The sequence below is a fragment of the Pavona decussata genome, unplaced genomic scaffold, assembly GCF_977016875.1.
Source record: "Pavona decussata unplaced genomic scaffold, jaPavDecu1.1 SCAFFOLD_16, whole genome shotgun sequence".
NCBI lineage: Eukaryota > Metazoa > Cnidaria > Anthozoa > Scleractinia > Agariciidae > Pavona > Pavona decussata.
This window is the reverse complement of record NW_028145439.1, coordinates 4,380,333-4,393,074: the sequence shown is the minus strand read 5'-3', so window position 1 is coordinate 4,393,074 and position 12,742 is coordinate 4,380,333. Positions and strand designations below refer to the sequence as shown.

General features: G+C 36.4%; 2 protein-coding genes across 2 annotated transcripts; one reads left to right on the top strand and one right to left on the bottom strand.

Moving 5' to 3' along the window:
- Window positions 1-69: 69 nt before the first annotated feature.
- LOC146487456 (ras-related protein Rab-4B) lies at window positions 70-8,183 on the top strand. The gene is made up of 7 exons (XM_085088770.1): window positions 70-191; window positions 346-426; window positions 626-740; window positions 2,966-3,028; window positions 3,343-3,497; window positions 4,782-4,877; window positions 5,972-8,183. The coding sequence occupies exons 1-7, from the start codon at window positions 176-178 to the stop codon at window positions 6,079-6,081; spliced, it is 636 nt and encodes a 211-aa protein (XP_084944896.1). The 5' UTR covers window positions 70-175; the 3' UTR covers window positions 6,082-8,183.
- Window positions 8,184-9,604: 1,421 nt separating this feature from the next.
- On the bottom strand, window positions 9,605-12,477 carry LOC146487455 (centriole, cilia and spindle-associated protein-like). Its single transcript, XM_085088686.1, has 2 exons — window positions 11,838-12,477; window positions 9,605-10,015 (listed from the first exon to the last, which is right to left on the bottom strand). The coding sequence occupies exons 1-2, from the start codon at window positions 12,441-12,443 to the stop codon at window positions 9,812-9,814; spliced, it is 810 nt and encodes a 269-aa protein (XP_084944812.1). The 5' UTR covers window positions 12,444-12,477; the 3' UTR covers window positions 9,605-9,811.
- Window positions 12,478-12,742: the final 265 nt, after the last annotated feature.

Sequence of the window (12,742 nt, the reverse complement as noted above, 5' to 3'; positions counted from 1 at the left end):
TGTCAGTAAAGCCTAGTAACATCACAACAGCCGGTCCCTACCCTACCCCAGAGAAATGGCATGCTCTTCCTCATTTTGTAGAATCCTGGGAAATTTTCAAACTAGCGGACATTTTGTGATGTGCTGTTCCTCCGTCTTCTAATAATTACTTTTCCGTTCAAAGCAGTTGAAAACAATGTCAGAGACATATGGTAAAGTCCAAAAACCGTCTCCATTTTAGCAAGGAGGCGCAGTTTAGAAATCAGTTTTTTGCTTGCCATTTTTACAGAGTTCAAGCTGTGCCTTCGTTACCAGAGACTCGTTTGCTTAGATCGTTTTTCTAAGTGTTATTTATTTCTTTTGCAGATTTCCTTTTCAAGTTCCTGGTTATCGGTAGTGCTGGGACCGGAAAATCTTGCATCTTGCATCAGTTCATAGAGGGAAAATGTAAGCTTAAGTCGCTAATACTGTATATTAAACGGCAAGAGGATTTTACTAACTTATAATTAAGTCGGTCATTTCGTATGATATTGGCGTTCATTTATCTGCATTGAATTTTCTCCTTATTTTTCACATTTCATTGACCTAAATGCGAGGGTGCTTTCGATGAAGGCGTTGACTTTGGCGTGTTGTATTTTCTCGACAGTTAAGCAAGATTCTAGTCACACAATCGGTGTTGAGTTTGGCTCGAAAGTGGTGAACGTTGGAGGAAAGTCTGTAAAGCTGCAAATTTGGGACACTGCCGGGCAGGAAAGATTCAGGTACGTAAACACCGCGTCACTCCTTCTGTCATCTGTTACTGAACATGACAGCTGCCTGAGGAATGAACTAGAAGTACAATCAATTGTTCACAAACAATTGCTTAAATGGTGATGATAATTTTTTGTGAGATCAGGCATGCGGACAGTAGTCAAAGTGACAGTCCAAGATCTCCTTAACTTTTTAGCCACATGTTACATTGTGCTTCAGAACCGTAACAATCTTGTTGCTTTGTAAATAAATGAACCTAGATCCATCAATATTAACGGTAATATCAAGGTTCTTCCAAGGGCATTCAGCCGTAACAGGTGTTATGCATTACAGCCCTTTATAATGACAGCTCTGGTAGTCTATTTTCGCTGCAATGAAATAATTACATTATTTTTTGTAGTTGGAGTGCGATCATATTGGTGTTAGTGGCTATGTCAGACACATAATGATAACTTGAACAATCAGGAGAAATAGAAAACTGCTCAAATTATTGGGAGATACATGAAGTTAACAAATCAATGGCAGTTTTCTGTGGTCTATACCCTTTTAGTATAAATCTACTAGCGTTCTATTACGAATACTGCTCTCTCATTGGCTACGCTACTCACTATCTATTCTGTTGTAGATAGTGAGTAGAGTAAGTGGCCAAACAGAACGCGGTTGTTGACAAAATCACAGCCGCTTCTTTGCATTTTCGAAGAGTCCGTGAAGAGGATTTTAAACAACTACAGTAGTAGTTTTATGCCAAAACAATTAGATTATTTGCTCTCAATTTCTATCGCATGATAGTTAATTCGGGCTTAGCCCTCATCAACTATCACACGATAAAAATTTCAAACTCATAATGTAATTGTTAAATAGTCCGTAAAACACCTGAGATGTCTCTGGAACTATACTCCTTGCAAGAACCCAAAGGGACTTGTTGAATTGACTTGGAGAGCAAGAATGTGTTGCAGGGACAAGTCTCTTGCGTAAAGTCTGTGATTGATTCCCATTTTTATTGTGATGGAGGGGCTGGTCACATGAACAGTACACACACACGTAGGGGACCGTTGGGTGGGGACAATGAACTTTGAGGGGACAAATCCTTGGACTTTGCTTTCTATTCAAACCAGTTTTAATGTAGGACTAGATTTTGTCCTTGTGACTGGTTAATTTTGGACAAAAATTGGACATGAGGTTTGTCCATGGCCCAAATTGTAGAAGGTGTACATGAGTCCTGCAGACAGTCCCTTTGTCAACCTTTATCAAAAGTGACCTAAAACAACAATGCTAGGGGAGTTTGGGTTTCTTATTGTAGGAAATTTTCCATTTCAAAATAAATATAAGTTGAGCATATATGCATGTGGCCAGATGCATTTACATGTATTTATTACATCCGGGTGTTGTTTATTTGACAGTCGTACTTGACTTTAAATTAAAGGGGTGCATGATAAAAATTAAAAAAAAAAAACGTACATGTAAGTCACTATTGGATAGATTTCCTGATGAACATTTTGATCTTAATTTTTGGAGTTGAGTTTCTGATTATAACTATGTTTTATTATTTAAGCATATTACTGCAATGTTTTTACTTTTCCTTAGACAATGTTTTATACCACATCTTAGTGTGAAAATTGCTAACAGGGATTTCTATTTCTACAGCTGTACATGTAATTCAAAATTTCCCTGAAGTTACCATTGCAAGGGCTTTTTTCAAACAACCCTACATGCTCTATTGATTTTAGTCTGTTTATGAATTCCACGCTTCGCTGGTTAAACTTCCTTTATTGATTTGTGTATTTAACAAAGGCCATCACCTTTTTTTGTAATTCTTTTATCAAAATTAGTCAATTTCAGAGTTCAATATCTCTGAAGAAAGCCTTCCAGCCAAGAAAAAAGAAAAGAAAAAAAAAAAATCAGATCATAGTTTATCATCATGTGACAAAATGAGCCTGTATGCGAAAATTTGGTGATCTTTAAGCAGTTTCCTTTTTCAAGCAAAATCAGCACTTGCGCCCATTTGCCACCGAGCCCTTCAGTAATTTGTTACCTTTAAATAATTTAATTTATTATAGTATTGCAAAGAGACTTGTTTAAGTTCACAAAACTTTCATGAACATGTAGTTTGCATTTGACTTTTAATGTGACATGACTGGTTCTCTTGGCTCTTACCTAAGACCACAGATTCTTCGTACATTGTACCTCAGTTAAGTTAAATGTATTGCTCATGAATAAATGATATTATTACTTTTAGATCCGTGACGAGAAGTTACTATAGAGGTGCTGCAGGAGCTCTGCTTGTTTATGACATTTCAAGGTAAACCATAACAAAAATATAGTTGTAATGTGTTGATCTTCTTAGTTTAGAAAAGTGAGTTAAACATAAATAAAATCCACAGCTACAACTCCACTACCCGCAGGTAGGTTAGGCCCTATGTAGGTTTTTGGGGGGATGATGTACAGCTGTAATGTCAGGGTTGCCGCTGTCAGGGAAAACAGATTTCTTTCAATGTCACGAAAAAATCAGGAAATTTTGTATCAAACCAGGGAAATGCTAAATTCTACTTCTGGGTCAGTGAAAAGTCAAAAAATTATGTTTATGGCTAATTCTTTATTTTATTCTCACCATAGCCGTGAAACCTACAACTCCCTCACAAACTGGCTGACAGATGCCAGGACTCTTGCCAGTCCAAATATTGTTATCATCCTTATTGGGAACAAAAAAGATCTTGATAACGATAGAGAGGTCACATTTCTGGAAGCCAGCAGATTTGCCCAAGAAAATGGTCAGTATGTTTTTTGTGCAATTAATAATAATTTATTATAGTCTTATGTTAATAACAACAGAAACTTAGTAGTAAGTTTTTACATGCTTAATATTTATTTATTTATTTATTTGTTTATTTATTTATTTATTTCCATTTTCACTCTGGAGAATTTAAGGAGCTATGACTAATTAACTCACCTATTTTTACTAAGTATATTTACAGCAAAGATATGTGGCGTAAAATTCATTAGTGCATGCCAAAACCAATGGATGGCATTTTCCAACTGCAATAAAGTATTGTTCCAATGAGCTACTCACTAACAGGCTTTGGATAGCATTAATATGTTATTTTTGCTATGCTAACTTGTCCTCACTGGAATTTGCATGCAATGTTTTTGCTAGCATGCCTAGCCAGAAGTAAAAAAAAAAGAGTGACATATTTTTATTGGGACAAGGTGGTCATGTACACTGTATGCAGTTTACAAATGTAACTTATTAGTCATAAGAAAATGTTTTGGTGTAAAGTGTCGCAGCTGTTTAGCACAGTGGCTGTATTTTGACAAGGCCACAGAGCTAGTCAAAATGCATATTATTATTGTTATTATTATTATTATTATTATTATTATTATTATTATTATTTATCAAATGTGAAGCTTTTCTGACAAGTAGCAATGAAAACTATGAGGAAAATCTAACGCAAGATGAGCGCACTCATGTTAGAAAACCTGTTTTTTCACTGTATGTGTACAAACCCGCGTGCAAATCACGCGTTCAGGGCAGGAAATAAGACCTCCCAAGAGACTTTGAACGAACTAAATTAGATGCTAAAGTAGATGAGAATCAACTGTAATCAGCATCAAAGCTAAAGAAATATTCGTTGAACAAAACGTTGTTTTTTCCATTCGTTGTAAAAATGGGCCTGCACAGTATGAATAACCACCAAACCGGGTTTTTACAGTACAAATAACTGACTCTAGTAATAGAGTACTAAAGTACGATGTCACAAATATTTTAATTTTTGAAATTATGGGATTTATTAAATTTTAATTTGGGAGTGAGATATTGGGACCTTAATGCTCCAATCACTCCATACAAATCCTTCTAATTTTGTCTCTGTTCTAAATGATTAGATCCAGATCTTGCTGATTTGGTTTTGCAAGAACAACCAGAAGACAATTTGAAGGTTGCCATTGCATGGTATAATCACCCATATACCATGACCACTAAGCCAATCAAATCCCTGGAATTGACTAATACAGTGATCCAGGTTTTAATCATTTTTGTTATTATTTTTATTCCACAGAGTTAATGTTTTTGGAAACAAGTGCTCTTACTGGAGAAAATGTTGAAGAAGCTTTCTTGAAATGTTCAAGAACTATCCTCAGTAAGATTGAGTCAGGTAGGGAAACAACATGTACATGTAAATGTCCATAATAATTATTTATGTGGAATCCAGATGTGCTGTTAAAAATGCACTTGGAGCAGTATGCTCTGTGAAGGTGCACTACAACCTGTGGTGGATTTTTTATGGGGGAACGTTATACGGGGAGATCGAAGTGCAAAATCAATAATACATGTTCATCAGACCTGCTGGAGCTCTGATACATGAAGGTATTCTGTTGTGAATACATGTAGCTGACTGCTTTTAGCACATGTCTTTATTATGTTGGTTAACTTTGTATTTTTGAAACATACATGTAGTAATAGGAGGAGAGGTTTTTCTGGCCAAATTTGGGTCACCATTGATGCACTGTTTTTTTTTTGTTTTTTTTTTGTAATTTTTGTTTTGTTTAAATGTGTGTTTTTTTAAATTATTATTTTTTTGTTACAATTTATCACGTTTTTAATAACATTCTGCAATGCCACAGTTTTGGAATGACCCTTGAAAGTGTCCTTTGAATCTTGTGGTGCATGGTACATAGAATGACAGTTGGACAGGAACATGAAAGAAAAAGAGATGGGGATTCAGTGCTTAGCAGGATATGGGAAAATGTGAAAAAAAAAACGGCAATAGTTTGTAATATTTTACAACAAAAATTGTTCGAGAATGAGGACATGGAAAGATTGAGGAGTTTCCTCCCCCCCACCTCCCTTGCAAATCCTGCTTTTTCACCCAGCACCCCACTACCTCCATGTGTTGGCACATACGACATTGAACATTTTGCAGTGAACTAATATAATTAACAATTATTCCACGAGCGCGCGTTGGATATGAGATGATAGATAGCCAACGAGGCGCGTAGCGCCGAGTTGGCTATAATCATTCCATATCCAACAAGCGCAAGTGGAATAATTGTTTTATTAAAAACAATCAAGAAATATTGCTAGATCTTACTGATTTCGCTGTGCAAGAGTAACCAGCAGACAATTTATTGGCCGCCATTTCTCAGCCATGGTATAATGGCTCACATAACATGGCTGCTAAGCCAATCAAATCCCTCGAATTGCTTCACAATGATTCAGTTTTTAATAATTAGTATTATTTCCATACAGGTGAATTAGACCCTGACCGGATGGGATCAGGGATACAGTATGGGGATCCATCGCTTCGAAGAACGATACGCCCAGGCAAACAAGAGGAAAGGCAAAAATGTGCTTGCTAATTGTGTCATCCATCAGCATTGAAAATCAAAACTGCATTTCCATTATATTTACTTTGTATCTATAGTTAGTAGTTTCTAGCTAAAGCCTTGTAGAGCATCCGTGATGTGCATACCAGCAAAACATTCCAGTCGTCACCGTCATGTTTGTTATCAGTAAGACAGTGCAGAGAATGCAAGATCATTGAGCTCTAAGTATGCATCTTCAAAACAATCCAAGTCTTTGTTTTGTTTGGGATTGTTTTGGTAAAATTTCAGCTGGTGATAAGTTCTCTTTGAGCAGGTGAAAATGTACATGTCAGCTTATAGCCTTCCCTAAAGGCATTGTTTAGCAACTGAACATAAAAGCTTCCAGACTTTTTGTAGCAGAGGTGATTAGTATCGTAACTCAGTGTTCCAGAAACGTTCAGAGTCAGGGAGTCAACAGAGAATAAATTTTGACAGGTCAATAGCAGGGTTTTTGTTAGGAGCTGGTAACATTTACTGGTTATTTTTTCCACCTATTCAAGTAAATGTTAGCGGCTATCATTGAAAAAATGTTTCCAAAATTATTGAAACCGCTTTCTAAATTTATTGTATTTTGAAAAAACCCATCCTTGTTTTACTGGTATTTTGTTTCCATAAATAACAAGGTAAAAACATCCAGCAGATAATATCTTGTTAGAAATCAATGGCTCTTGGTTTGAGCATTTTCTTTCCTCAAAAAGGATGGCACTGACTTCAAGCTCCACCATGTTTGGTTTCCATTCTTCCTATGGCCATCTCGCTCCCATCATTCCCGAGGAGACATGAACAAGATGGCGTCCACCTGCTATTGCAAATTAATTTTATAACTTCATTTTACAAATCTTAATTGAGAACCCTGCAGTAGGCATGGTTCTCTCCCAGTTTTCTTACATGTAAGTTTACTGTTCATTTTGTAAGCTCAGGAAGCTAGCTTTCTCAGGTTTTTGACCCTGGAACACTGCAGTAACTAGACAGTGTATTAAATACTGGCAAATGTACATAGCTGCAATGAAGTTAAGTTTGTTAAGTTTTAATTCTAACCATAAATTAATTAACTTCTGAAAAATGTGTGTGGGCCTTTTGAAGCAAATACTAGTTCTGTTTGAGGTAGATATTCCATATAGAGTCCTAGCTAAAATGATGATGTCACAAAAGCTAAATTTATGAAAATTAATTGTGGAATTTGCTGAGATGTCCTGAAAGAGCATGATGAAGAATGCTTACTTGCCAAAAAATCACCATCTTATTGTAATTTGGGGTGAGACATTAGCACCATTATGCTCCAGTGACTCCACAAAAATCCTTCAAATCTCCTTCTGCTTAATATGTGCCTGAGAAGTGCTATCCCAGGGGGATGCAAATGTAATGGCAAATTTAAAAAGTCACCCAGTAATTTTTTGTGAACAGAGACATTGATGGACAGTGAATGATAGCTCTAGACAGGCACCACCAGTGAATTTATCTGCTTGCATGATCAATTTAATTTTTATCATCCCTGTCCCCAGTGCTTTGGTTAGCAGTTTTAAAAAATCTGCGAGAGCTCTGGGGATGAGAATGAATTTCATCAACTTTGTTGCCAAACACTGCAAAAATATTTTTAATATGGGACCAGATTGTTTGAATAGGGAGTGCTAAGGCTCTATTATGCAAAAAATGAGATAAGGCTGAGAAAGAGATCTAAAATTCAACAAAGGTCGTTTAAGCACTCCAGTGTAATGTTATTACGTTAAATAGTACAATTATCATGCCAAACGTGCGCCTGGAGTAATATATCAAACACAAAGAAACACTCTGGCTTTCGAATGTTTGATATAATTATAGTTTTTCAAACCATCAATAATTCTTGGAAAATTCAAAGCAAAAGTTCGCAAAATTTTATGATTGGAATCACTTTCACGGCAGCGAATTCCTTTGTTTCATCTTCATGAATAAATTATTAATGAGTTTGAGAAAGCTTCATCAAGTGGCCTACTATCAACAGTTGTTGTTGGTGATTCTCTGCTGGCTGAATAATGCAATTAGCCATAAAATAATTGTGTAAAAATTTTTATTTGTACTTCAGAATGTAAAATGGAGCAAAATAAACATGTAGAAGTTCATTTTGAATATTGTTTTCTTAGAATATAATCAGTTTAATCAGTTTGCAACCCTAATGTCTGATAATTACGTCAACCCAGCATCAAAATGGCACATGCTCAAGATTGTACCCACCCTGGGTGTGAAGAGTGGTGGTGGTAGGGAGGAGTAACTGGTAAGGGCATTTTGTATTTAGCCAAAATTTTCGGTTGAAACTTTTGGTGTCAAATGGAAATTAAAAGCCTTTTTTTTCTTTCTGTGTGAAGAATCGTGTTTTAAGTTCCAAACTAGCAATCTCTTTGGTAAATCAAAAATGTACTAAGTGATGCTGCAGTTACTGCAATGGTACAAGAAGAAACAAATGAAAAATAGGAATTTTGTGAATCAAAATGGAATGCCTAATTTCCATTCCAAATGGCTGGAGCAGAAAAAAGTGAAGTACTTCCAATTTTTTTCAGAAAAGTCCATTTCATCGGTGTTTTCCATTAACATTTTAACCAGTTGAAGTGAAAATTTCAGTTTAAGTGGAAAGTTTTCAGGGCTGTTTGCCACTCCGAAGCATACGGCTTGTGAACTCTGAAAGCCCCAATACAGACCAACAGAAGTGCCCTGTATGGTTCTTATCAACATGTATATTCTCCTAACAATTCTCCATACACTTCTTTTGATACTAGTAAGGGGAATTTGTTTAAACATGAAGATGTACATGTAAGCTTAGACAAAATACTTTCTTCATTTTCACGACTTGTATTTTTTATCAATGATAGATTATTAATGATAATGAAAAACCTTTTATGTTCATTGGCAACTGTAAGACGAGATTTTACCAAGGGCTAAAGTCTAAGACTCGAATACTAGTAATTTTGGTTTAGGCTAAATTTAATGCTCTCAGCATTTGGAAAACAGAAAAATTAGTCATGGTGAAAGACAATCATGCCCTGGGCACAACCACCTCTCTATAGTCTACACCTTCTCTTTCTTCTTGTGGCACTGTTTTGCGCTCTCAAGATGGCTGCTAAACAAGGGTATCTGATATCAGAAACATAATATTTACAGTCAATCCACTTCACGTGTGACCAGTATTTTTGGAAATTTGAACAGTTTTTAAAATTTACAAGTCAGTTTTGAACATCGCCAACAAGATTTCAGAGTTCCCATAGAATTTCCCTAGTTTTTTGACAGTATAAAGCCATGAATTTTTCTTCAATTTCAATTTCAATTTCAATTTCAAGAAAAACAATTGTTTCCCAAGTATTTTGAATCTTTTTCTCGGTTAATGCGCTTTTTTCAGAAAGATTTCCAGAGAACTGTTCAAGATTCCATTCAAATGCCGGGCATTACAAAGAGGAATTTGAATGTTCATTTCATTCTAGGAAATACTGGTCATGCGCCTGACATAGACTGACTGTAAAATTATAATTGCAGTCAAGCCCAGTAAAGTACATACACACACACATAATTTTATTACATCAAAACATGCATGGCAGGACACACATATAATTACAACTTAGAATGATCTTATCAAAAGTTACTATTAATTCAAGGCTATATGCTTGTTATCATTGACTACTTTTGGAATTTTATATTCTTGCATTTTTTTCAAAGTCACTCCTTGAATCAAGAACAAAAGCATTAAAATTTCCTGTCAACACTATCTCAGAAAATGTCTCTTGATATCATCTTCTTTACAAAAGTTTCTTTGGTACTCAGTCATCCACCAAGTTTTAGGGAAAGCAACATCTACATCAAAATGTCCTGGCGTATCTTTCTTCTTAACAGCTTCATCTCTGAGTTGTGCTTTCTTTTTTATTTCTTGTTGTCTTCTTTTCTGCGCACGGAGAGCAGCGGGATAAACCTATGTCGAATGAAAGCAAGTGTTTATGAATTAAACACCACATTAATGTTTTCAAAATTGCTATAAATTCTAGGGTATATGTTAGACTACTTTTTGAAATTTAATTTCTCAAATTGTTTGAAAGTCACTCCCTTGCTTCTTTGTAGTAATAATATTGCCATTCACTTCCTAGCAAGATGATTTTACAAATAAACTCTTCTTCATATTTCCACTGGATCCACAGGAGTTCTATTCTATCACATACATGTAAGACACTGTTCATTATTTTTTACTTTGTACAAAAGTCGCCAAAATACTGTAGGCCCTTAGTTCTAATTATCCAAACTGTTTTTCTACTTCCATTTCCTTTTATCTTTGGTTGTTTGTACATCTCGTTTGAGCTTCTGGTACAACTAATACTGCCATGTTTAAAACTGAGCCAAGAAAGGGTGACCATGGGTGCCTAACTATTGTCTGAGGTGACTCGTGAATTCTCTTCGCAAACTTCTGAGCACACAGTAATTTGGTATGTTGTCTACGCAAAGAAAAATGTCCCAGATGACAACCTTTGAAGGATTTGGTTCCAGGTTTTGTTGTTACAGGATCAATTACAACTCCTCTAGACCCTCTGGTGTTTCTATGTAAGATATGATGTACTCTTTAAGCTTGGTTCCCACTAGTGACACAAGGATCATAATCCTAATCATAGAGTGACATAGTCATAATCATAAGATTAGGACTATGTCATAACGTTTGATCATTTATGATTGTTATGTCGCTAGTGGGAACCAAGCCTTGCAAATGCACAAGTTGTGATTATGGGACTGAGTATACATGTCCTAGGGGAGGTACTTCCTACTGTATGTATTACAGACAATACGGAGAGGCTACATGTGAAAGAGTTTTCATCTTTAGGGTAAAGGTATATTATCATTAAAAGTGTAGATATTTCAAGAGTTAGTGGTTCTAGATAATATCCATACCATCCCCCATCCCCCTCCCCCATGGAAGATGTTTTTTTGGAGCCCCTCACCCCACTGGAATTCACAGTTTAGCTTTGTAATTTCCCTTTAAAATTTTGGCTTTTGAGACTGCCTCCCCTCTGAATTTCCAATCACCTCCCTTGGGATGGGTTGGATATTCTGGAACTGTACATTTGTGGATGGTTAAAAGAATAACTACAAGAAATTGAGAAGTCTGCTAGAAAAATTACTGAAATGGACAAAAGGATCCATTTCAGGCAGATATTTGTTGTGAAATCCCCCACCCATGTGCACCCCCCCCCCCCCCAAACTGCCCCTTGCAACAAACATCAATAGGTGCAAAAGGTCTAAAGGGTATGCAAGGAATTTTGCTGACTGCTTGTTATTTTACTTAAAAATGTAAAAACAGTAAAAGTCAGGTGTGCATGCTCATAAAATTTATACAACAGTGGAAATCAACAAATATATTTATATTTATTTTTGGAAATAGAATGACATATTTAATTTATTGGGAATGTTGCAGGTACAGTGTAAATATACAGTCAAATGTATAGATGATGTCATTCTGATTAGCATTTGATCAAGTTTTCTTCATTAAAACTTCTTTGAACTTCTATTACTATATAACATGTTTACCCCAGACATAACAGCGCGATGAATTATTCATGCAGTAACTTCACAAGCCATCAAAGAACACTGGTCAATATTGCAACATTTCCAAACATCTAATTCTTTTTAACCGAAGGAAACTTATTTTGAAGCTTTGCTAGGTAAAACAGATAAACGTTAGATAAGCATTTCTTAACATAATTTACATTAAAATATTGCACTTTAATAGTTTAGCCACTTTGTTTACTCACTTCTGGCCGTGAAGCCAACACGTTGTGCGTCTTCCACATGTCTACAGGTCCTTCGTTAGCCATTCCGTAAGCCAGGAAAGGAGCCTTATTCCTTTTCCCTTTAGAGTGTCGATTTTTCTCTGGGGAAATCGACTGCGAGCGATATCGATGTTTTCTCTTATCTTCAGATGATCTGTGTTGTCTTTTCTCGCGATCGCGTTCCTTCGGTCTCGAGTCATCATCTCTCACCAGGTGCGAATGTTTTGGTTCCTCTTCATCGTATTTCAGCTTTTCAGGAAGCACTACGGTCCTATCATCAACATGACCACCATTTTTTATCTCTTTTCTTTTTTCTTCCCACGCTTTTTTTGGAATCCGCTCCTCTAATATTCTTTCCTGGCGAGGCAATCGTTCCCGACCCCGACGTCCTCCGTCGTAGCTGCCATCATCTGCTGGAATCTCCTCGAGATCGTCTTCGCTTTCGCTGTCCCAGCTCCAAGGCTGGTGCCGATGCTCCACCGATCTACGATCTGATCTGTACTGCAGCTTATTGAAGAATTCCTTCTTGCTGTAATCATCCCAGGAAGGTTCTTTGTAAGCTCTCCGATACGCTGAACTATACACCATTTTGGATATGTCGTCTCCTCAAACAACGCCGAAGGACCAGGCCGTCGCTGCGGTTTCTGCACTCTGATTGGTTAATCGGAGTTCCGGTTGTCATGGACGCCATTTTCCCGCGAAAAATGACCTGATGGGTCCCTGATGACTTTAATTTGTTTGCAAACAAAACACTTTTATAACAAAGAGATTGAGAATGCTTGTTACTAGTTACTATTAAGTTCCGCTTGTCATCATGATCTGGAATTGATAATTCAGATTTTATAGTACATTTTCCACAATCCATCATCAGTTGAAAACATTAAACA